This window comes from Caretta caretta, chromosome 17, assembly GCF_965140235.1.
Source record: "Caretta caretta isolate rCarCar2 chromosome 17, rCarCar1.hap1, whole genome shotgun sequence".
NCBI classification, from domain to species: domain Eukaryota; kingdom Metazoa; phylum Chordata; order Testudines; family Cheloniidae; genus Caretta; species Caretta caretta.
The window spans coordinates 13,345,183-13,372,208 of NC_134222.1; the positions used below are offsets into that span (position 1 = coordinate 13,345,183).

Sequence of the window (27,026 nt, forward strand, 5' to 3'; positions counted from 1 at the left end):
TATGTGAAAATTAAAAGGATTTTATTGACTGATATGTTATTGCAGAAAACTCATTGAAATGTACAAACTGGACATTCAGTATGTGATTTGTACATACAATATATTACAGTGATTCTTTAACTAATCTGAATAGACATTATTGTTTTCACTTGTAGGATGGCCACATCATGATAGATACTAAAAAAGTCGATATGCTCTATTCTAAAAGTGAAATCAAATCAGAACTGGACATAACGATACATTGCTTTATGCTAATCATATTGACTCAACATGCGCCATCATCACAAATCGTTTCAGAGGCACCTACTGTGGAGATAGTGAAACACCTGATCAAGCATCTATCCGAAGTCATGATTGCTTATTAAACAAAACCTCTTTTCCTAGCCTTCAGAATTATTTTCAGAAATACACAATTAACAAAACGTGAGTGCCTGTAAAATTTCACATCTGTGTTCCTTGCAAACATTGATTCTAGTACTGTAGATCATACAGCCCAAAGCGTTGATTAAATAATTTCATAAAGTTAACTCCAGCTATAGACACCTGGATAGAAGTGTTTGTTTCTACTCCAGAGTCTTATCAAAATGGAATCCACTATTTTCTGTACATTCATCAGCTATCATCTGATTTGTAATTCATTTTCCACTAATACTTGCACTTTGTTTATAAGGGAGAGTAGTTCAGTAATTCTACTGTACGTTATCATTTAAATATTCTCAGCTACTTTGTAAATTTAGAATTATTTACTGGTTCAATTCCCAATAAAACTGATATAATGGTATGAATTTCTCAGATACAAAGCTTTGTTTAAATCTCTCCTATTTATGGGAACCAACCGACATGGATTTTTCAATCGGTAATTACTACAAAATGAATATACATTTTCCATTATACAAAAGCCCCCTGAACTGTAACAAACTTCCCCAGGATTTAAACACAGCATTAGTTCAAGACTTTAAATGACAGCTGTGTAACTCTCCCTTTGATGCTACTAAAGCGTGGCATCAATACAACCCCAAGACACACCATGTATCTGTATGCCAGGCTCAGCTTGAGGGGCCAGTGTCACAGATGAACTGGGGTAGGTCTTTAAGTTCTTAAACTACAACCCTACTATTCTTTCCCTGGTACATTTCTAAATACGAAAAGTCTTTTGATTCTGAAGAAAAGAGGTTTCTTTGACAATCTCAATATGGTACTTTTATGTTTCTTTGACCATGATATATGATGTATACCATCAAATTAATTTAAGAAATACTTGTCACTTCATGTAGGCACAGGTAAGTCAATAACTTTACTGAAGTGGAGAGATCTTCAATGGTATCATGATTCTGGACTCCATTTCCTGAATAAGTGGCACTGAAAAAAGGAAAGATAGGCTTTCATTTACTAATAAAGATCCCATTGGTAATTCTGCATACTCAACTTGGAGTATCGCTGTCATCAAACTACTCTACTAGTTAGTGCATGTCAAATCTTTACTAATCACCAACCACCCCTTTCCTCTGTCACCGAAGAATAGTAGTTTTGAGAGGAAGCAAAAAACCCAAAATTATTTAATAGTCTTTAAATCTGCACTAAGGGTTTTGAAGACAAAAAACACTTGTTGCTTTTCAGCAAGATTTAAGGTTAGCTTGCAATTGTACTGTTATATTTCCATTGTAATCTGACGGAACAACATTTGAAATATTTAGCATAGCTTACATGCCAGATTTATTATGAAAGCTGTTTCTGCTATCAAAGGTCTCCTGGATCCTGGCTCCAAAGTCTACTTTCCCTCTTTAGAGGAATTTATGTCATAGGGTTCCAGTGTTTCACATTATAGCTTGTTCCAAAGAAAATATAATGGATTCTTTTAAAGATATATTTCACTATTTACCGTACAAGTTTTTGTGCACAGAAAATTAAATCTTTGAACAGATCTATTCCCTTAGTAGATGTTCTTTAGTACAAACCTGTTTTAATACAAACATTGATACAGGAACTACTGTACATCAATTTGCTGACATTTACAAAAACTGAAAACAGATTATTTAAACTGACTTTGTAACTGACAAACATACCAGCAAAATAAAAGATTCACGACAGGGTAACTTACTGAAACAATCATGGTGGCATCTCTGTCCATTAAAAAAAAAAAAATGTTTACTACATGGCCCATTCCAATTTAGTTCAGCTCTTACCTGTATAATATACTAGTTCATCCCAGCCATGTTTATTCCATGCAGAATTTCTTGTATCTTCTCTGGACTGGAGGTCTTTGTAAGCTAGAGTAAAAAAGTACACACACAAAATTTAGTACTAAGTCAATGTCCTGCTGTCCATAACAATCACGTTTTAAAATATTTAATTCTGTGGTTAAGAAGCTGCAGTCATTTGGAAGAAAAAGAAAAAGGTAGTTTCAGATGCTCCCCTTAAAACAAAGGAAAAGCTCCAAGATCAGAGGAAAGGGTGAAGGCAGAGAGAGCGAAAAAGTAGGTCCACACCATGTATGGAAACCATTCCATGTGACTCTCACATGGCTGGTGCTCCCTCGGTTTTGCTGCATGTGGAATCCTCAGGCAACTGCTCTGCCTGACATTTAACCCTGGCAACCAGCCTTAAGTATTGCTCGGAAGGCTGGTAGAAGTCACTGTAGGTCATCGGAACATTAAGCTCCACTCCCATGCTGACTAGCCCCTTTCAAATGGAAGGTTTCAGAATAGCAGCCGTGTTAGTCTGTATTCACAAAAAGAAAAGGAGGACTTGTGGCACCTTAGACACTAACCAATTTATTTGAGGTTAGTCTCTAAGGTGCCACAAGTACTCCTTTTCTTTCTGCTACTCTGAAACCTGTCATTATGCAAGGCACTGCATTTAGCCGTACGGAGTGGCTCAAATAAATTGGTTAGTCTCTAAGGTGCCACAAGTCCTCCTTTTCTTTTTTCAAATGGAAGTAAGATGTAATTGTGGCAAGTGATGCCAGAGGCAGAAAGGGCATTGAGGGGGCCTTGATACCATAATTATCGCTGCACTAGAAATAGATTAGATAATGCAGCACACAGGGACTGGATCTCTGCATGGGTGCTCTAGGATTCATGGTGTTGGAATCCAATTTCCTGTGGATACCCTTGAGGCCTGAAGGCTGCAGCACACATTTTCTCAATGCAGTTGTTAGACTGTGAGCTTCTCTGAAGAGGCCTGTCCTCCTGAACTGTCCAGAAACCACCTAGCACACAGTGGGTGCCACTGCAAATAAATAAATGTTCAACTCTTTCTGATGTGAGGGGAGCAGACAGTGGTAACCTGAACAGACACTTGATTTTTCCTTCCCTCTAGGAAGGTATGATTTGACCCTTAGAAATTAAATCTTTGATTACTAATTTCAGTGTGAATTTGGCCTGAGGGAAGAAACGGCAGGACTGAACTCATTACGTCCACTTTACTTGAAGCAAACAGTAAGACTCTGATAAGAAAGGTTTGTGATGCTTTACTGTAACTTCTGATAGAAGTTACAAAAGGACAAGGAAATGTCTATTTTGTGCTTTTAACTTTGGCAACTAAAACTGGAAAATAAATGTAAAAAACCCTTGTTGATATCAAAATGCAATTCACATGGTTCTCTCTCTATTCCACATATCTGGTTACACCGAACGGAATAGGTCCTTGTTTTAAGGACCTATTTAGTATAGTGATAGAGGAGCGAGTATAGCAGAAAACAAAGAAGCCTACCCCAAAGATGATGAACCATATATAACTGTCCGATTTGTGAGAAAAATCCTCCAACTGCTTCATTATTGTCCTGTCGGAAACGAATAGCACGAGCCCTACAAGAGATAAACAGAACCTCTAGAAACAGTAGATGGGCACAGCAAACAAGTGGTGATTGGAAGGAAAGCAGAATTAGAATTAACCCCATCGCAAATGTTAAAGCATTTTGCAGCACGCTCCAGATGTAAAAAACAAAAATACAACCCTATTCCCAGCAACAAGCAATTAAAATAGAACTTGCCTTGTTAAGCCACATTAAACTTGGAGACACACACCTTTATTAGATTGCATGCTGATCATTTTCTAGTCTTCAACTTTAATTTTGGAGCCAGTAGGATTATCACTGTTATGGTTTAAAACGGCAAGAAATTTCTAAAGGTTTCATCAAAAGAGTCTTCTGTAAGTGAATCCTCACACCTGCCAACTTTATACTAATTTTGAGTGTTAGTCATATCAGGAAGATATGGTATTTGTTAATGTATTGTCTTTCACACTTACACACATGGATTTTAAGTTACTGGAATGCAAAGTTCTTGTACACATACATCTTTCTTAGGCAGTTGCATCACATGATGCCCCAAGCCTATTTTTAAATTTTTAACTCAACTAGAAGCTGCTACATTTTCTGAAGTGGATCTGTTGCCAACCTACAAATGTATGTGAATGTGTACCACCCCAATAATAGTATGAAACCACATTACTGGCAAATTACTGAAATTAAACAAATTATCTTGATGCACATTATGCTCTTAGAAAACCCAAGTCTTCATTCTTATTCAAAACAACTGTAAATACTCACAATCATGCAACCGCAATTCATTAGAATTGCTTGGATGTAGGTAATGTAAATGTAAGGAACTTATACGGGTATTAAACAAGATAAAAATCAGGCCTATATACTGAAGAGGAGACAAACACTTTTACCTATATCTCAAAATAGAAATGTGATACTCAGGAGGGCTTTAAAATGAGCTTTATTTTAAAAAGATAAAAATCTAAGGTTTGCATTATAAAAATAGTATCTCTAACTTTGATGCTGAGGAAGCCAAGAATGATCAACATAATGTTAAGTAGTTAACCCTCTGAGTTTCAAAGGGCAGTACTTTCTAGAGAAAACAATGCATTGCCGTGAATTCTGCACTACAGTACTGCATTGCTCAGAAGGCAGACGGGACATCTGGCCTTAGCTGGATACACCCAGCATAGGGAACAGAAAACGCCAAGTGAGAAGGGGGAAGGTTTGTCCCTAATAAAACTAGCAAGTGATTCAGTATCCAAAACCTGCTGAAGCCAAGCACTTTCCACTGCTTCCTTGGCTGCCCGTGTCCCATAGGAAGCCTGGCTCGTGGAAGACTCTAGCATGTGCTCCTCAGTCTGGGCACCCTCTACCCACAGAAGTTGGCTCTAGGTTACAAAGCAAAATGAAAGATCTGAGACTACATTTAATTCTAATTAAATGGAATCTACAGAGGCCTCTCACAGAGAGGAGAAAAAAAGTATGCCAATTCTATTGACAATTCTTCAAATGCATGACTTCCAGAAGCAGCAACACACAAATTATTAGAATCTTGAGACTCCTTAATATTTTGAGAAAAGAAAAAAATCCTTCCTTGTAAATTAAAACAACCACCACCTAACCAATGCCAATATATTGTATTGTGTACTAGTCAAACCGTATGGATGCTAACTTTGGCGAATTGGCCAATGGGTTAGGAGTCAGGTGACCATATTTTCAAACTAAAAAACAAGCATGTTTTGCACAACTTTTTTCTGATCATCAAATACGCAAGTCCTCCGCCTTTTGGCGCCTTTCTTTGATTTGTTCCACCTGAGCTAGATGAGTTCCATCTGGAGCAACAGGAAAACCAAAGAAAGGCTCTGCCTCTTCCCCCTGTGTTCCTCCACACCTGTTTTCCCTCCTCCATGTGAGTCTGGCAATTTTAGAGAAAAGGGAACCAACAGAGACCATCAGCTCTCCCTCCCACCACCACCCATTTCTTAAGGGGTCAGAGCAGAGGTTTTGCATTAATTAGGCTGGATCATTGGCCTTATTACTACAACTCTGGCACATGACAAGTTATAACTAGCTTTGGTTTTGAACAACTGTCAGCGTGTAACACACACTTACTGTGGGAAGGACGAAGCAGGGACATATACTGCTATAAGATATTTTGTAATGATAAGAAACCTGAACATTTTGATAGACGAAGTAAAAAACTGGGAAATTTCAGGTGTTCCAAAAGAAGTTCTCAAGAAACAGAGACGTATCAAAAACTGGGACACATACAGTCTCTTTGTGTAAAGGTCTTTATTTGTTTTGATCACACTACTATGGACAAACATGAGCAGGAGCGGCAAAAGAGTTTAGCCGGTAGAGATCTACAAGTGAGAATAGGTGAGATTCTTAGTGGTAGAGGACGGTAGTTCATTTTGTAGTTGTGAAAGAAACCCAATGCCAGTAGTGCCCAGGTGTATTAGAAAGGTGATGGTGTCTCTTCTACAGAAGTCTACTCTTGCCAAGAGTCTGAGCCTGCTCTTATCGAAGTCAACAGCAAAATTCCCATTAACTTCAATGCAGTAGGATCAGGCACCAAGTCAGTAACATTGGTACTGTCCCTGAGGAGACTGATTGGGAAAGTAGACTGAACATAGGACAGCAAGCAAAATAATCTAGTTTTAATCTTGGCCCTGACATTCGCTTGCTATGTGGCCTTGGGAAAATTCCTTCCCCAATCTGTGCCTCGGAGTCCTCAATAGTAAAATTAGGATAATACTTCCCTTCCTCACACAGTTGTTGTGAAGATAAAGCATTTAAATATTAAAGGATGAAAAATATGATAGAAGTGTTAAGTATTATTTACTTCTCAAAAGAATGACAGCTTTTAAAATGACAACAAACAAGAGAGGTCCCAGCATTGTTCATGGAGCCACTCCCTTTCCTTCCCAGAAAGACAAAATAAAAGAACTAATTTGTCAGAGCTGTGTAGGACCAGAACCAGCTCATTAGCTCTGTGTATCTGGAAGGGTTTGGGGATTATTCTACCATCTCCACCTACATGGTTTTAAACTATGAAACGTAATTAATAAACTTAAATTACACTACACAACATGGTGAAATACACTTACCAGTAGTTGCCCCATTCAATCATTGTTCCAGGCTGAAAGAAAGAAAGAAAGAAATTTCAGGTCTAGTATTTTAAAGAAAACTAGAGTGTTGGGACAGTTCTGTGGCATATTTTTGAAAATGGATCTGACAAATGTGGAGTTATATGAAGCAAAAATATAAAGGGGAGGTGAAGAGGGGCTTCCTTCCATATTTCACAAACTGACAGTGATATGCCTGCTGCTTGATCTAAGCACCACCTTATGGCCATCAATCTTCTGAGCAAGTTAAGATTTATAGGGCTCCCATTTTGAGTCTGTTAACACACCACATTAACCAACTGAAGGAGTCCCTTGAGTGACAGAAGGCACTTCTTTCCCCTGAGAGGCTGTGCATGCTGCCTCTGCAGGGTCCTTAAATGTAAAAGGTAAGAAACTGAGATGTGACTTTTCAAATATTTTTAGAATAGAATTTTTCAGGCTTGACAGACCATGCCAGCTGCTCAAGTCCTCACTCCTGCCTGCTGGCATTATTACAGGTTTTCAATAGTGCTTCCAACAAAAATGTATTTTTAGCATGTCTTTTCTGCCAAACTGAGCACTGTTTAATTTTCACTAATCTGAAGGGTGTTTTTTTTTAAATAAAAATTAGGAAAAAATGAAAAATACAATGGCATGAGCCAAGAGCTACTGAAATCTATTATTATCATAATCAATTACTTGTATTATTGTAGTGCTTATGACACACTAATGACAAAGGGGAACTAAAATGGCTTAAAACAAGATATTGACATTGCCACAAATGTCAGTGATGCTTTTTTGAGCTACTTTCATCTTGCACGTACATGTTAGGAGAATACAACACTGAGAATTCAGTCATCGATATTACAGAGGCTTCCATTCTCACAGGATTTCCATTTGAAAAATACCATCATTTATCAAATACATTGATTCCTTTAAGTGCTTAAAGTTATGACTGTATATTCATTTGCAATTACACTGTACAGCTATTATAGATTTTCTTTCAGTCTCTTGCATGAGTGTGCGCGCATTTCCTTTGAAGTCAACGAGAGGCAAGGGTACTCAGCACTTCTCAGGAAATGGCTAGCACCTTCTAGGATCCAGCGTTTATCGCTGGATTCTGCACACATTGAAGCCAATAACACTTTTGCCATTGACTTCAATAGGAACAAGACTAGATCCTTAGTTTATTTTTAAGAAGGTCTGTGTTTTATTTTACACATGTGTACATGTGTGTTGAATATTTTAAATTTTTAATCATTCACAAAAGACAAAATATTTGACACTTACTCTAAGTTGATAAGATCTCAGTTCATAAATATTAGGACCCTCCCTGGGAACAGGTTCATTCCAGAAACTAAACTCCAACAGAAGCTGGTTCTTGCGAGACAGAAGCATGTTACCTCTTTCTTTGCGAAACTCTGTGAATTCCTTAAAAATAACAGTTATCATCAAACTTTAATATGTTACATTAACAAATTCTACACTTCTATAGTGGTTGAGATTTTCAAAACCACCTTGGGGATCTGTACACCCAGTTCCCATTGAATTTAGTAGTATCCAAATTCCTTAGGCAGCTTTGAAACTATCAATCAGTGTGTTTACACATCACAGTCTATATTAACAATTTTTGTACTGAGCAGTTTGGGTGTGAGCTGTTTTAATAATGCCAAGTTAAATAAGTAAAATCCAGAGGAGTGATTTTCTACACAGACTGTACTGAGTGGGTGCATGACAACAATGTTTTAACTGATAATTAGATTGTGTGTGTTCTGAATGGCTACTGACAGTATCCTGAAGAATGTAATTCATCTGAGCTGGTGCCAGTGGCTGTGCGGGGCAGAGGAGAGAATTAGGGTGGGTGAGAAAAGATGTAGGACTCCAGATCTACATCATCCCCATATACAGCAAACATGCTGATGCATTTGCAGGAAAAGAAGTGGGTAGCTCATTAAAAGCTAGTGGACATTCTTACATGCTTCTACACAGCACCTAAGGTCACTGGCTGTGGCAGCAGCTCACATGTACAGTGCTGAAGGCTCACACAGCAGCCTGCCAGCTCAAGCATCACTTTTCTGCTCCCACTGTAGTAAGTATAGCCTGGCACCAACAAATACCTCCAGCCCCCAGCATGTGACCTTCAAATAAGTGGGAAAATGGGGAGGGGAGAGAAAGAGTATCTGCAAAAATCATGTAAAAGAGCATAATGAGAATAAGACAGGAGGGAAAATAAAAAGACAAGACGAGAACAAAGTAAAGGAGAAGCATTATGTGAGGGGACATGGTGGTGGGGGCATGCGCCGCTGGCAAACCATCCCAAGAAGGGGCTCTGACAAAAAAGCTGAGAATCACAGCCAATTCATAACAGCAGAATATAAATGACTAACACTTCTTTGCACTTCTCAACGTTATACAGTTGAGGAACTCAAAACATTATATAAACATTAACACATTCAACCTCAGCACCCAAGAGGGGTGTGTGATCCCCATTTTACAGACAGGTACAATGAGGCACAGAAAGATGAAGTGCCTTGTCCACGGTCGCACAGTTAGTCTGACAGAGCTGGAAATAGACTGTAGGAGTTCAAACTTCTAGTCTTTTGCTCTGACTGCTAGACTATGTTCTCTAGTGACATTGGGAAAAATATTTCTCAGTAAAACATTTATTATTTCTAGCCAAAGTTTAAAATGTAGTCTTCATTCCGACTTACTTTATTTTGTCGGAGCTTATTCATGACCTCAGTAAGAGCTGGATAGCCTCCCTCATACCGCCAGAGATGTACTGAAATAGAAATATACCATTTTAGAGGCTTATGACAAAAGACATGAAACACCATAATGTAAATGAGGCCATTAACACTAACAAATGATACAAAAATAAAAGCTGACTAGCATGTTCAAAATGCATTCTCAGTGCTATGCAGTCGAGACATTTGCTTTTTGACAAGGGGCTTTCCTTGCTATTCTAGCAACAGATGATTTACCCTAAAGGCAAGAATGTACAAAGATTTTTGAAGGGCGCTTTTGCTGTATACTACTTAGATGGGATGCTTCTATGTGACTATAATTAAAGTTGAGCTTCAACTTAAAAGCTGTAGCTCATGAAAGCTTATGCTCAAATAAATTGGTTAGTCTCTAAGGTGCCACAAGTACTCCTTTTCTTTTTGCAAATACAGACTAACACGGCTGCTACTCTGAAACTTAAACCAGTGTCTTATGCCAAAAATGACTTGGTGCAGAGCTTCAACTGATAGTAGGGCAGCGGTGACACTTGTATTTCAATTAACTACTCAAACAGAAGGAGCACAAAACTTTTTTGTAGGATAGATAAATAAAACAGATGCCATTGTTAATTTTTTAATTGCTCAGCGATAAGAGGCAACCTTAAAAAGTGCGCCAAGCAAGACCAAAACCCTCTACAATATTTAGAATCAGGAGGAATTTCCTCATCAAATAATAATTTCAAGATGGGATGCCTATTTTGACTGAAATTTGACAATGCCCTTTAAGTGCTCTGTGTAACAAGACTTCTTTACAAGTTTTCAGAACAGCAGTGTTAAAATACTGAGACTCCCATTCCCACCCTCTTTTCTTCCATCTTCCCTCGAAGACCCACAAAAGCTACCTTTCCTCCAATGGAGATGGGATGGGAATGCCTTGCTCTGAACTAGTTAATGCTGCTTCATGCATCTACCAGAAGAGTGGACTAGACACCAACCTAAGGCACTCCACTTGCCAGAAGACGTGTGCTGCTTCTGCAAAGATCCAAACTTGGATCCAGTGCATTGTGGCCTTTGTGTGCCAGGCTAGCTGCTTTGGGTACTTAACATCTAGTACCCAGTACTAGCAACCCAGTACTAGCAATAAACTGGAGACAGATATCAAATACACTGGAACCCTTTAATCCGCTGTTATGTTGCTAGGACGGTTGCCATAAAATGCTTAGGCAGGCTTTGGAAATGATTGCAGGGACATTCTCTGTCAGTATGCTTCTGAATTAGCAAAGGAGATTGTCAAGCAATATTTCAGGTTTATTCCGCTCCGTACCTCAACATTTTCTTTATTTTTAAAAATACTCTCTTACAAGCTGACAAATCTCTGTCTACAGATATCCTCTCACCTTTAGCCAATGCTAATATTATAATTATATAATATTCAGCAAATACAGCTGACATTAACATACACATGAGCATATGCTCTTGTAGTTGAAGCAGCAGCATTGATATTAGGATAGCTTTGGCAACAGTGTGTGTCTGCTGTAGAACTAAAGAGAGCACAGCATGCTGGTTATGTGGTTTCCACAACATGAGGGCTGCTGCTATATCCCTTTAACTTCTCAGAGACCAGGGACTGTTCTAAAAGCCCTTTAAAATCATTTAGACGTCTTCCCCAGACCAGATTATAACACAGATACAACACTTTGTAGTTATATAGCATATTTTCATCAATTTGAAGGGAGGTTACATTTTGATCCTGAATTACAGGACACCATCCGTTTAAGGAAGAAATATCTAGGGTATCAGTACAGGACCCAACTGGCCATGAGACAAGAGTTCCGTTACATTTTGTGATAACTTCAACGTTGCATAACAGTGCCATGTGACCAATTATAATAGGACACGGAAAGTCAAAGTTAAACTTTTAAACTGGCTCACACCAGCTAAATTCTATCTCAGTACACCTTTAACTATGGCTTTTAAGCCTAAATTTTCAGAAGCGTGATCCTATGCCTGAAAAATAATGCAGGGACAAATTGTATGCAGGTGCAAAAAAATGCAGGAACAAGAGGAAGGGGCTTACCATGTACTGTCATCCTCTCATTGAGAGGAGATAAAAGTGTATTAACTAAGTATACAAATGTGTTTGAGAGAGAGTATTAGATTAGTGCGAGCACCTGAATAAGCACATTTTATGAGTCAACACTTCAGTATCAAATTCAATGTGATAAAAACAAAGCAATTTTAAAGTTAACAATCATTAACCAATTATTTTATGTAATCAACAGCACACATATCCTCAAGTACACTGTTAAAGGTTTATGAACAACAGTGATGATGTAAAAAGAAACCTGCCAAGCACACATTTCACTTGTACGGTTTTACATTCTGTTGTACTTCTATCTCCTACCAGCCTGATCTTGCTCTCCGTACCACGTGTTCCAAGTCCCCACCAGTGCACATGGGTAGTGTTTTTCTTCATGAATCTTTGGCAGCACCTCTTGACTTAAAAACAAGGAATACAGACACTACGTTGCATTTCCTTCAGGGAGGCTACATTTGATATGCATAACAAATCATATTATGCCACCATTAACTCAAAACTATGCCACCACATGTTCATTATAGTATGAACATTCACAAACTTAATTTTTCAGAAGAGAAAGCAGAAATACAAAAGCCTGCTGTATGCAGGAAAAACTGATCACTACAACTCTCTCTGTGTAAACTTAAGCATAACCATCTGTATGTGTGTCTAATACACTGTGTGTATTAATCTGTGTGTCTAATACACAGCACGACCCATCAGGTCTTTTGATGTGAACCCATAAAACATGTAATGTTACCTGGCAGGTTACCTGATATATTAGCAAGATGTCCCAGTCTGAGGGTGTGCAACACACTTGCATGACTTGATTCAGGAACAACTTAAAAAGTTTTCTTTTGTTAGCAGCAATGGCAAGACACAGAGATGGGAAAGGATAATTCGTCTCTGACACTAAAGTTCTATAACAATGACATTTCTATTATGCCACACAGATGAAGATAATCAATCACTTGGTCTGATGGACATGAGTAAAGTCAAGTGATGGTTGCACGCTGTAGCATTACTGAACAGATTAGAAAGCAGACCCAGTCTGAAACTAATTTATCCATTAAAGCACAACGTACACAGCGAAAGCTGCCTAAAATCCATCTCCTACATGCAACCTGGTCTTGAGCAACCACTGGTTTCTTGCATGGTTGTTTAAAACAGATTTCACTATACTGTATTTTGATGAATAAGCTTGTTTCAGACTAGCTGAATTTTCTCTTTATTACTTTTTATTGCTGAATAACTGTCAGACATTTAGCATTCTGGCTAGCAGCCACGGATTCTATGTACCATAATAAATAAGGAAGAAGAATGGTCTTATGTATAAGGAACAGCATTCAGAGTTAGAAAACCTGGGTTTTATTCTTAGCTCTGCCACTGACCTTCCATGTGACCTTGAGCAAATCTCATTACCATTTGTGCCTCAATTTCTCCATCTGCATAACAGGTATAATACTATGCACTGATCTCACAGAGGAGCTGGGAATTTTTAACAATTTATGTTTGTGAAGCATAACAAGATCCTAGGATAGCAGTTGCAACAGAAAGGTAAATTATCATCATTACTACAATAAAACTAAAAGCTAGTTTTTGCTCTAGATTAGGAAGAATCTCATCTGATTCATATATATGAGCACCACCTTTTTGCCTTTTATTATCAGAAGTCAAATTGGCTCTCAAAGCTTCAGAATGGAGCCCCCTACCTCTGAAGGTTCATGAATTAGTGTTATATCTGTCTTTGTTCTACTATTTTTCTATTAATTTACACAGTAGGGCTGGAAGATGTCATCAAGTCCAGGTTCCTGTGCTGAGGCAGGACCAAGTAAACTAGACTAGACCATTCCTGACAGGTGTTTGTCCAACCTGCTTTTAAAACCGTCACAAGCTCCCTTGGAAGCCTATTCCAGAGCTTACCTACCCTCGTAGTTAGAAAGTTTTCCCTAATACCTACCCTAACTCTTTCTTGCTGCAGATTAAGCCCCTTGCTTCTTGTCCTATCTTGAGCAGACATGGAGAACAATGGATCACAGTCCTCTTTATAACACCCCTGAATGTATTTCAAGACTGTTAAGCAAGTCCCACCGCAGTCTTCTCTTCACAAGTCTGCAGATGCCCAGTTTTTTTAACCTTTCCCCACAAGTCATGTTTTCTAAACCTTTTATCGTTTTTGTAGCTTTCCCCTGGATTCTTCTCAAATTTGTTCACACCTTTCTAAAAGTGTGGCACCCAGAATTGGACATCGTACTCCAGCTGAGGCTTCACCAGAGCTGAATAGAGAGGGACAATGACCTCCCGTGTCTTACATACAACACTCCTGTTAATACACCCCAGAATATTAGCCTGCATCACATTGTTGATTCAAATTCAATTTGTGATCCACTAAAGCCCCAGCTCCTTTTCAGCAGCACTACCACCTAGCTAGTTATTCCCCATTTTGTAGTTGTGCATTTGATTTTTCCTTCCTAAGTGAAGTACTTTGCCCTTGTCGTCCTTGAATTTCACTTTATTGATTTCAGACCAATTTTCCAATTTGTAAAGGTCATTTTGAATTCTAATCCTGTCATCCAGAGTGCTTGCAACCCCTCCCAATTTGGAGTCATCCACAATTTTATAAGCATACGCTCCACCCCATTATCCAAGTCATTAATGAAAATATGGACTAGTACCAGACCCAGGACTGACCCCTGCAGGATCCCTCCCATCTTGACATCAAACCATTGATAACTACTCTTTGAGTATGGACTTTCAAACTGTTGTACACCCACCTTACAGTAATTTCATCCAGACTGTACTTCCCTAGTTTGTGTATGGGAATGTCATGTGGAAGTCTGTCAAAAGTCTTACTAAAATCAAGATATGTCACAACTATGTCTTTCCCCCATCCACGAGGCTAGTAACTCTGTCAAGGAAGGAAATTAGGTTGGTTTGGCATGATTTGTTCTTGAAAAAGTCCTGCTGGCTATTCCTGATAACCCTGTTATCCTGTAGGTGCTTACAAACTGATTGTTTAATCATTTGTTCCAGTATCTTTCCACGTATTGAGGTTAGGCTGATTGGTCTATAATTGCCCAAGTCCTCTTTGTTCCCCTTTCTAAAGAAAGGTACCCTGTTTGCTCTTCTCCAATCCTCTGAGACCTCACTCATCCTCCATGAGTTCTCAAAGATAATCGCTAATGGTTCTGAGATTACTTCAGTTAGTTCCTTAAGTACCTCAGGGTGAATTTCATCAGACCCTAGTGACTTGAATCCACCTAACTTGTCTAAACATTCTTTAACCTGTTCTTTCATAATGCAGGCTTGTGCACCTTACCCCTGGTTGTTAATATTGTGTTAAGTATCTGGTCACTATTAACTTTATTAGCGAAGACTGAAGTAAAATAGGCATTAAACACCTCAGCTTTCTTTGATGTCATCCATTCTTAACTCTCCTTCCCACTAAGTAGTGGACTTACACTTTGGTTCATCTTTCTCTCACTCCTAACGTATGTATAGAACCTCTTATTCTTGCCTTTTATGTCCCTTGCTAGGTGTAACTCATTTTGTGCCTTAGCCTTTCTGATTATGTACCTAGGTGCTTGCAATGTTCTTTTGTACTCCTCCTTATCAACTCATCCACGTTTCCACTTTCTGTAGGATTCCTTTGTGATTTTCAGGTCATTAAAGAGCTCCTGATGAAACCACACTGACCTCTTCCTATCTTCCCTTTGCATCAGTATAGTTTGCAGTTGTGCCTTTAATATTGTCTCCTTGAGAAACTCCCAGCTTTCCTGAACTCCTCTTACCCTTAGATTTTCTTCCCACTGAACCTTACATACCATTTCTCTAAGTTTGTCAAAATCTGCGTTTTTGAAGTCCTTTGTCCTTATTCTGTTGCTCCCATCTTTCCTTTCCTTTAGAATCATGACATCTATTATTTCACTATCACTTTCACCCAAATTGCCTTCCACCTTGGGATTTGCTACCAATTCTACCCTGTTGGTGAAGCCTCCAGGGTCAGGATGCCAAGATTCATGATGGCTAATCCTTATCATCCTGAGTTGGCAGTATGTAATGAGGACTCAGACTGCTCAAGATGAATTTTTGGGGATACCGAGGGAAGCTCAGGGAAGCTTCAGGTTTTCATCCCTCCATTCTTAAGATGGACCCAATTCTCTCCTTCCTACTTGAATACTTAGGCTGACTTGGTTTGGAAAGATCAAATCAAATACCATAGCTTTCAGTAGATTGCAATCACTCTCCCTGTACCTTTCCTTGAAAATAAACATCTCTGCTTTGACTTAACATTTATTTATCTGATGAAGCAGTGCCATTTCTCCACTTCCCTACCCCATATAATTATATACATTTATACTGAACTGGTTGAAAGTGATTTGCTCCTCTCGAGGTATGCTTTTCTTCTTTCAGTCATGAGAGGAAAAAAGATTACCCTGGAAACGATTTTTTAAAGATTCCCCCCTTGTGTAGCAAAGAAGAACCTTTGTTTAATTTAAATGAAGAAAATAGTTTTCCCCCAGTACATTCTCTCTACTTTGGGTGTTTTAACAATAGGATCATTCATACTGTATTAGAGATATAATAGTGATTTTATCCAAAGCAAACCAAAGCACTTTACAAAAATTAATTTATGAAGCCTAAAAGAAACCCTGTAAGGAAGCTATGTATTATTCCCATTTTAGAGATGAGTAAATGGAGGCACACAGAGGTCAGGTAACCTACTTATGGTTACATGGAGAGTCATTAACTCTCTTGAGAGCAGAAGTCAGGAGTTGTGACCTCCAGACTACCGTTCTAGCCAACAAACCACGCTTAAAACAATATTGGTTGCACTAGGATATCATTATCCTAAAACAGTGTTCTATTTAATTGATATCCTCTCTTAAATGATCAGTGTCAATGAGAAAGAACTGCCATTTTGAAACATGGGAGGCTCATGTTTCCCAAGGTGAGTGTTCAGCTCTTTCAAAGTGTAATGGCTATGGCTCTAATACAGCAACTAGACAGTCAAATGAGAATTCACATTTCTGTAACTGGTCTTTAAATTAGTATAGTACATTCAAAAAACATAAATATTGATACTTATTTTTAAACAGCAAAAGAGTTTTTGGAAATCCTATATAACAGCCCTGTGGGTAAAATTCACTGCAGATCAAGCCTGCACAAGGATTCACAATACCTCTTAATATACGGTTCTCAAAAATGTGACTTTTCATAGAATCATCAGGGTGAGTGAATGTCAAAGCTTGGGGTTTTATCCCCTCCCTCAAAACTTTACTTCCATTTTATATTTGATATTTAGTGGCCCCTCGCAAGTGACCATCTCTCTTTTCTTCCCGTTTGCAGACAGGACTCCCACCAGGTAGATTCCTACATTGTAGCTGAAGGAAGGAGGGAAGCTGTGGGCGGCGAGGGATAGCTCAGTGGTTTGAGCATGGGCCCGCTAAACCCAAGGTTGTGAGTTCAATCTTTGAGGGGGCCATTTGGGATCTGGTGCAAAAATTGGGGATTGGTCCTGCTTTGAGCAGGGGGTTGGACTAGATGGCCTCCTGAAGTCTCTTCCAACCCTGATATTCTATGATTCTATGAAGGGCAAACTGGAACAGCAGCATCTGCCTAAAAAGGCTGCAATAGCCTTAAGACAACTAGGGGAGGGAAGAAATGTGCACCTGTGTCCTTCTCATATGAATCCTAAAAACAGCATCTGGTGCAGTTCAGTGAAGGAACAGCCCAAGGAACAGGGCGGTACTAGGGGAACTGGAAAGAAGCATCTGTGCCAACTGTCTCCAAGAATAAATGGTTTATTCAAAATAATTCTCTTCTTCCCAAATAAAAAAAATCACACATCAGCCAATTTACAGAATCCCATTGCTCAGATTCACATGTTGAAAACCACGAAGTATAATATATGAACTTACCAAAGTTTGTTGTAGGCATCTAGGTATTCTGGCTTTACATTGTGAACTGAAACAACAAAATTCAAGGATAAATGTAGTCGCAAAAATAAAAGAAGATAAAAGGAAATGATAAATATAAAAATATCACTCACACTGTATTTTATACAGACTGCTGGTCTCCTTTTTGGCTAGTAGATTGGAGTGAGCATCTTTCCTTGGATCCACTTTGCGAACAAAGAGTGATTTTAACCAGCTGTCTTCACCTGCTCTGTTAGTTGATGATGCCAGCCCCCTACACATCAATGAATATATTACATAGTCACTGAATGTTTATTAAAAATGCACAGACAAGAGGAAAGTCAGTCAAGATCAAGTTTAACATAATATGGTAACGTATACAAAGGAATGATGCTAAGTCTTCCCATTACCTCACTCTCCAGCAGTGTAAAGGTACAATGTTTACCCAGCAAGGTATACACCGATTGAAAAGACTTCCTGGGATGGCACAGAACTGGTGCAGCTACACTACCCCACTTGCACCCCTTGTACTGAGGAAGGGCATGGCTGGAATGCTTCTGCATTCCAGCTAGTCCCAGCTGATGCAACAGACCCAGGAGCCATTGCAGTCAAGCATATGGTAAGTAGTTTTGATGCTGCTCTATGGCCTTGTCTACACTGCCACTTTACAGCGCTGCAATTTTCTCGCTCAGGGGGGTGAAAAAACACACTCCTGAGAGCTGGAAGTCTCAGCACTGTAAAGTGGCAGTGTAGACAATGCACCAGTGCTGGGAGCTATCCCCTCGTGGAGATGGGGTTTTTTTTGGTTTTTTGTTTTTTTTACAGTGCTGCGAGAGCTCTCCCCCAGCACTGGGGCCACGACTTCACAACCACGTTAAAGCGCTGCCAGTAAAGAAAAACCCTAATGTATATCAGGTTTTAAGCCAACCCCAAAACATTGTGAGGCATAAAGCCACTTTTGCTTCCCTGCCCTGCCCCTGCATGGATTAGAGCTCTGTAAGAGCAGAGAATGGGAGCCACTATATATTTTTTTCTTTTAAACTATCTTTGCTCAAGCAAGATAGCTACGTCCCCCCAGAAACTTGCGGTCAAAAATGAACACCCTAGTGCACGTGCACAAGAAAAGACATGTGCAAACATTGCTTTGTTTACTGTGAATGGCACAGTAAATGCCACGTGTTCCTGTGTTTACTGAAACAGATTTCAAGAAAACATGATAGAAAACAAATAATACAGGTTACAGTATACTCTACTTTCGGAACAGGTTACAGTGGCAGAAGTCAAGGAGTCTGCATAGATTTTAATTTTTGAACATTAGCCATTATAATGTTCAGGGTTCAAATTCATTTTCTTTGTTCAATATTTACAGTTTTTCCCACTTAAAAACTGAGTTGACTTTGATAGAGTGTCTGAAAGCCTAGCTAGTTTAACAATTTAGTTTCTGCAAGTACCTCTGCAAAACTGCTACTTTCTACCTTCTTACAACAATACAGTACACAATAAAATCACAACAGACAACATGGTTCTTCTGAAAGTAAGAATATATTAGGACTATTTTTTCCCCTTTTTCAGTGGTAGACAGAAACTAGAGCCACCAAATGATGTTCACTAGCTTTATCTACACCAATACAAATAATCTTTCGTTCAAGTGAACAGCAAACAGAAAAGATTCTGTTTTTTACTGCTTCATCTTTATAATGTACAACGGTGGCCTTGATCTTACAATATTTTCCTTCCTCCAAACCCGTTAGGAGCATTTGCTCGCAGCTTCTCCCCATTTCCTGGAGGATTGTGGAAAGATTTTAAATTATTTAATTATACTGAATTATTCTGGAGGATTTTATTGGCTGGGAGATCCAGATCAGGACAGATTACAACCTTCAGCTGTGATATTGTCTTTAAGGTTCTCAATAGACTGTGAAAATGTTCCAGAAATAAAAATGTTGGAAAAAAACTGTTTTTGGAAAAATAACACTTTGCAGTTCACTTTAAAAACACATAAACCCCCCCAATACACAATCTTCTAATCCCAATAATAATAAAGAGGCATAAAGTGATGTGGTATCTTATATTGCTTATCCAAGCAACATGCTGAAGGAAGCAGAAGACATGTGACAGCTAAGAAAAGAATAGCTGGGAATGAGGTGACCTTCAACACAAAGAAATGACAAGAACATCTCTCACTGCTCCACTCCACTTATTGAAAAGTGTATTCACTTTCTCTGATCAAATCCCCACACACTATTGTGTAGAAAGCTAAACAGGATACTACTAAACAGAAGTATTTACAAAGACCTCCAGTGCCAGAGATATTGCGGGGTGTAGGGCTAATGCAGTTGATCTGTAGCCCTTCTGTGCCACATAGCCAATGCAATCCATAAGTCAGGCCTTCTCTCTATTATATAAGGTTGATATGTACTCATCTTCCCTGGAGGGTGTCGTGAGAATAAGTTGATGTTCTACAAACATCCTGACAATAAAAGTCCTAAGTAATCATATTTACTTCCTCATTTGTGCACTAACATTACCACTATCAGCAGCAAGAACATGAAGAGTTATGGGGATACTATTGGATAACCAATTCCTCAGCTAATAGGAGACACTTATGCCTTTGTTGTTATTTGCCACATAAAATTAGGAGGTAGTTTTCTCTTAATCTCTCAATGAAATGGTGACATTAATAACTCTGCAATTCTTGGATACAAAGTACCATGCAACTGCAAAGAGCTTTATGAACATTGATTAATAAAGTGTTACTATACACCTGCTAGATAGCATGAGCAACATTTTACTTATAAGGTAACAAAGAAAGGTTACAGTTAACATTTCTGAAAATGGAAAAGGAGTACTTGTGGCACCTTAGAGACTAACCAATTTATTTGAGCATGAGCTTTCGTGAGCTACAGCTCACTTCATCAGATGTTTACCGTGGAAACTGCAGCAGACTTTATATACACACAGAGAATATGAAACAATACCTCCTCCCACCCCACTGTCCTGCTGGTAATAGCTTATCTAAAGTGATCAACAGGTGGGCCATTTCCAGCACAAATCCAGGTTTTCTCACCCTCCACCCCCCACACAAATTCACTCTCCTGCTGGTGCTAGCCCATCCAAAGTGACAACTCTTAAATAGCCCGACTTGATTATGTAAAGAGTTGTCACTTTGGATGGGCTAGCACCAGCAGGAGAGTGAATTTGTGTGGGGGGTGGAGGGTGAGAAAACCTGGATTTGTGCTGGAAATGGCCCACCTGTTGATCACTTTAGATAAGCTATTACCAGCAGGACAGTGGGGTGGGAGGAGGTATTGCTTCATATTCTCTGTGTGTATATAAAGTCTGCTGCAGTTTCCACGGTAAACATCTGATGAAGTGAGCTGTAGCTCACGAAAGCTCATGCTCAAATAAATTGGTTAGTCTCTAAGGTGCCACAAGTACTCCTTTTCTTTTTGCGAAGACAGACTAACACGGCTGTTCCTCTGAAACCTGATTTCTGAAAATGGACACTTATTCTGTGTCCCAAGTTCAGACAGCTAGGATCTGATTTTTAATTGTCCTGAACACCTGCAGCTCCCATTGATTAACATAAAAGTCATTGGTACTCAGCTGGTAAATCCTGCCTGAGGTATATCAAGTTGGGCACCCAAAAACGGGTAGGTCCCAAACTAGTGGCCATTATTGAGAAATGTAACCCTTGTTTCGCCAAGACTGACTACGGGGAAAAACTGGAAACTGAACCCAACTTTCTTGGCTGCCAGTCTTGGGCTTAAACTGCAAACCCATCCTTCCTTTTTAAAACAGAGACATGTATATATTTTAAATGTGAATGACATTCCCTATTAGAGTTACAAAAATTGGAAGGAACAAAGTCTTGTTCTGAAATAAGTGTGTTCACCTTCAGATAAGACAAAAAATACTAGACATGTCATGTTCCCATGGATTTAAGCTGGAAGAGTTAGCAAAGTAATCACATTGATTAACATAAGAGTCAGAAAAATAGATAATGCTGCATAAGGGCACTTAGCCCACAAACTACAGATCCTTACGAAAGCGTAAGGCAAAATTGATTGTGAACACAATAGTTCTATTGGAAAAAAAACTATTTTAATTCCCCCCACAGAGATACTGCAAAGCACATAATTATACAGAACATTTCAGTTTAAAGACCAATCGCATGATAAGTTACATTATTTCCTTTTTTCTCCTGCTCCGGGACTGTATCTGAACTTTAGCATATTGTAACTGAATAGCAAATAATGCATTTTTTTCAAATGAATGTCTGATGCAACCAGGGCTACAGCTTCTGGGGCTAGACTTGAATGTCAGTAATCAGTATGGTACACAGTGAATTTTCACGGCAGAGGACTGATCAACTGAAAAATAAAAGTTAGTAAATTAAAACCATGGCCCAGTTTAATAATTATTGCTGAACAGTCCCCTTCTCAAGAGTTTGTCAGGGACAATAATGAAAACCTTGAAATGAAACAAATACAATAAACGTACAACCATAAGAAATCAGCTTTGCATGACATATTACTGGGTAGGTACAGTATTTGAAGATTATAAAGTAATATGATTATCTCTCTGTTTTGAAAGTTAGTACTTCTTAGATGTAATCCTGGTAGTATAGAGAAGAAGTCCTCATTTCCTAGGTGTATTTTATAAGGATACTACAGTGCTTAATATTTTTAAATAAGAACACTATCAACTAAAACATGAGCAACATTTAGAATTTTGGGAGGGAAATAATTTTTAAAAGCTCAGATCCAACAGGTATATTTCCATTAATTTGTTTTAAACATCTTCCAATATAAACAGTTGTTTTTAAACAAAAGCATTTTCCTCCAGTGTTGTCAATTCACAGATTGCAGTGCTAAGAACTTCAAAGAGAAACTGACTATAAACAAGAAAGAAACTGACTTTGTTGATATTAATTGTTGAGTGGTAGTGGAATGCAAAAGATAACAGGATATAAATGGAAAAAAGAACTTGCATTTTTAGAATACTTTGAAATAATAATCAAATTTATAATAAATATGCATACAATACGAATTATAAGTTGACAGCATCCCCTTAAACTCTCCAAAGTTTTACTTCTCAGTAGTTTGAAGTAAGACTTATTTCCTTAACAATTCTCACTGTTTGACAAAAATGGATACTTTCCTATATTTCTAATTAATCTTAAAATCAGCATAGACTTTGTGCACAGTATCACTGATGTCAGCAAAACTTTGAGAATTGTCTCCCTTGTCTTACTACTACAAAGCCAGTATATGTGTTGGTCGTAGATGAGCTGCTTTCCACCAAAAATGTTCCAGCTATAGAGAAATAGATTTTCTTTAAAGGATATCCTGACTGCTATTCTGAGCTCTGAAAGAGACAGAAAAGACCCAAGTAGGTCATCATCTAGTCTAATCTCTTTACTAATTCAGAAATGTTCCCTGCAGTAGAACATTAGCGCTTTGTACAGTTCAGTTTTAAATATCCAAAGCCATGGCATTCCCCACTGGAAGATCACTCCACAGTCTAACAGATTCAGAGGCCAGAAGGGACCATTGTGATCATCTAGTCTGACCTCCTGCATAATGCAGGCCATAGAATTTCCCCAAAATAATTCCTAGAGCAGATCTTTTAGAAAAAGATCCAATTTTGATCTAAAAATTGTCAGTGATAGAGAATCCACCATGACCCATTGTAAATTGTTCCAATGGTTAATTACTCTAATTGTTAAACATATATACCTTACTTCCCATCTGACCTTACTGTCTGGGAATGTTTCCTGATATGTCCCACCAGATTATAAAACAGGTTTAAGAAAACACTACTTGACATCATCTCTCTAATGCCAATAAGAATGTGTTTACATCATGGATAAAGGGTAGGTATACAGTGTTTACAACACAGCATAACATTTTTGGTTTTCTGGGAGCCATAATTCTCACAGCATTACACGCAACCTATCGTGGAATCATTATCAGTCCTTTTACTAAGGCACTACTTGATTTTGCTAGCTGTGGTCCCAATCCTGCAAGCAGTTATGGATGTTCTGAACTTTAAGCACGTGAAGTCACTAGGTCGAGCTAGGTACTCAGAGTAAAGCATATGCCTAAGTGTTTGCAAGATCAAGGCCTACAACTGCACCTGGTAGGTAAGCAATCATGCAGTGTGCAATGGTGTGTCCACACTGGCTTGTATAGAGAAGCCAAAAAAACACAGAAAAAATCAAGTACTCCTGTGTTGTTGTTTTTTTAAGAAAAAATCATTGATACCCAAGATTTCAAATGGACACTACCAGGTTAAAACAATGTAACAAAACAACTTTCCTTATTTAAGAAGCATCATTGGTAACTTGTAACAAAGGGAAAGTTAGAATTTTGAAAATGTATGTTTATTTTTCACTGTTTCACTTTTGGCATTACCCTTCAATTGAAAAATAGTAAAAGACTAATCAGTTTCTAATCGATTTCACCTCTCTGTTCTCAGTGCTACAATAGGCCGCTGGAAAATGTTTATTTAAAAAGTTGCTTACGTTAGATTAAAAGCACACAGGAAAATATTTCTATCCATCAAGTTTTCTTTTAGCCGAAAACCTATATTCAAGTTGAGTACAAATCCTAAATATTTGCCCTGACACCATCGCCCTGAAAGAGAAAAATTTGGAAGAAACACTTCACTGAAATGGAACCAATTTGTCCGAAACAAATACCAAAGTTGAGGGGAAAGTAGACAAATAAACCAGACTCTTCAAAGCCATTCCAAGCGGTGCCTTTGGGGCATGGGGCATCAGATATTTAGACACTGTCCTGTGGGTTTGCCTCTGGGGGTGCCTGTGTAGGGGGATTGTGTAGGAGGTTCCCAGTCTCAGTTGGGGGTAGGGGGGTTGTGCCGAAGGGGGGGGGGGCGGGAGGAGAGGTTCAAACCCAGGAGGGGGCGGGCTTGGGTGGGCATGATCCCAAATCCAGGTCGCGGGGCGGGTATGAGGCGGACGGTGCATCCGTGGGGCGGGCCCCGCATTGGGGGGGTGCACACGCCTGGGGAGGCGCGGGGGGTGGGTGCCCGGCGCGGGCTGTCCCTCGGCGGAGCGGGGAGGCCCACGACCTTGCGGGAGACCCCGGGCTAGGGACGACGACGCGGGGCTGCCCCCTCTCCTGCCCCCGGTCCCGCCGCCCGGGCCCCTCCCCCCAAGCCAAGGGGGCGCCATTCACAGTGCGGAAGGAGTCCGCGAGGGGGACCAGGGGGCCGGGCCTCCCCGCGCCGCACAGCAGGCCCGGGGTCCCCCCTGGAGGAGCGCCGCGCTCACCTGAGGGCCAGGCTGCCGCGGGCCGGGAGGCGAGGCCCTGCCCTGGCCAGCCCGCCGGCTCCCCCCAGGCTCCGCCGCAGCAGCACTCGGGTCGCCATCTTGCTCTGGCCTCCTCCTCCTCCTCCCAAGCTCGCCCGGGCCCGGGAGAACTCGGGCCTGCTGTACCCGCTGGCGGCCACTAGGGGGACAGCGGGGGGTGAGCAAGACCCCAGAGCAGATGGGGGGGGGGGGAAGCATGGCGCGCTGGGGAAGGGGGTCAAGGGGGACAGCCCCCCCATCTCTGCACCCCCCCCCGACCCTACTCGTTAACCCCTCGGCTGCTGGGCTTGGTATCCGTGGCTCTACGTCTCCCGAACACATCCCATCAAGGCAGGCACCTGCAGCATCAGTAGAAGGGGATGGAATAGAATCATAGAATATCAGGGTTGGAAGGGACCTCAGGAGGTCATCTAGTCCAACCCCCTGCTTGAAGCAGGACCAATCCCCAATTTTTGCCCCAGATCCCTAAATGGCCCCCTCAAGGATTGAACTCACAACCCTGGGTTTAGCAGGCCAATGCTCAAACCACTGAGCTGTCCCTAGGGGATTTTAGGGTGGAGCCCCATTTGCTCCCATGCAAATCTGTTAAAGCCTATCTTCACCCACCACGTGTAAGTCCCTTGGGGGTCATGCCAGTGCTTCTCCTCCTCTACTGTTAAAAGAACAGGAGTACTTGTGGCACCTTAAAGACTAACAAAGTCTCTCTGGCGCAGGAGAATAATTCTGCATCTCATCAGCACTTCAGCCAAAAAACATTATCTCTGTAAGGAGACCAGGGTGCAGGAGCCAGCTCTGCTACTGGCTTCTAGCCTTGGCAACAAGCCCTTTCACCTTTCTGTGCCAGTTTCCTCCTCTGTAAAATAAGGATACTATTTTGCACATGCTTAACTTTACTACTGTGAGGAGTCCCGAGGATGCATAAGTCTTAGTGGGCTCGAGAGCCTAAGGTATTACTTGCTAATGCTTGCCACGGTGGTTTTTGCTCTGCAAGACAAAAAACCCAGCCATGGGCAGAAGTCCCAGCTCTGAAGAGCTAAGGGTCTAATGGTTGGCTGCTCTTTACACTTGTTCCTTTCATGAAGTGTGTGATGGATGCAGAAGTATTTTGTGTTCAGGGTTAGCTGTAGCTTCTTACCACTCCAACAAGTTATTAGAGATTAGAATGCTCTTTTTCCTGTCGCCCTCCTGTTGGAACCCTGCAGGAGCAGATATTAACAGCAATACACTGAAGTAATGGGAAAAACTCAAGTCTTTTTCAGTTACCACAACAATATGTTTCACTTGTCACTCATAGTTACAATTTCACTTTTTTGCTGGAGGAAAGAACCAAAACTGGAAAATACCTTCACATTGGAGATACGGCATCCGTATACCACAATGCTGAGTGCACACTACATAGGCAAGGTGTATTTTCCCATACATACCAGACAAGCAAGGCAGTACTAACAGGGTTAAAGCAAATGTAGGGGTACTGAAAGAGGTCAGTGTGACAGCCCTGGAAACCATTCTACTACTATCCTCAGCCCAACCAGCACCAGTGCAAAACTCCTCTGAACTACTGTGTGAATGTGCCTCAATCTTGACCCAGAAAACAAATAACTTTTAATGAGCACAGTGGATAAATTACAGAAGCTGTAGCTCAAGGTCCTGCAAAATACATTAATAAAGATGTAAGCATTCCAGACTCCCACTTTCCAAATCAAATACAGAACTGATTTTTGACATAACTTTAACAATGTAAGATCTTCACCCCCACACAAAACTAAAAAATATTTTCCTTCCCTCATCTCTTACTCTAGGCTTAGGCGTTAACTTAACAAGTGTAAAAATTTCAGACAGATTTTTTTTTAAAATGGAGGACTGTAAAAGTTAATATATAATATATTTTAAAGTAGTAGTTGAATTTTGGGACTTCTATTTATAAATCATTAAGGTACACAGCCACGAGTAGCTAGAACGGGTACAGTAAACAGGTGTTTTAAAAGAACTTGTGACAGTTGTGAATAAGTAATTATCTCTCCATGACACTTCCTTCCATAGGTTCTCTGCTGACAGGGACTTCAGTGACAGCCCTATTAATTCACTGAACAGGT

The 27,026-nt window shown here is 39.9% G+C and overlaps 1 protein-coding gene across 1 annotated transcript; it reads right to left on the reverse strand.

The window, feature by feature from the left end:
• NIPSNAP2 (nipsnap homolog 2) lies at positions 1–25,048 on the reverse strand. The gene is made up of 10 exons (XM_048824168.2): positions 24,895–25,048; positions 17,729–17,868; positions 17,598–17,643; positions 12,001–12,095; positions 9,585–9,655; positions 8,164–8,304; positions 6,877–6,908; positions 3,712–3,806; positions 2,184–2,267; positions 1–1,359 (listed from the first exon to the last, which is right to left on the reverse strand). The coding sequence occupies exons 1-10, from the start codon at positions 24,990–24,992 to the stop codon at positions 1,295–1,297; spliced, it is 867 nt and encodes a 288-aa protein (XP_048680125.1). The 5' UTR covers positions 24,993–25,048; the 3' UTR covers positions 1–1,294.
• Between the last annotated feature and the right edge of the window lie 1,978 nt (positions 25,049–27,026).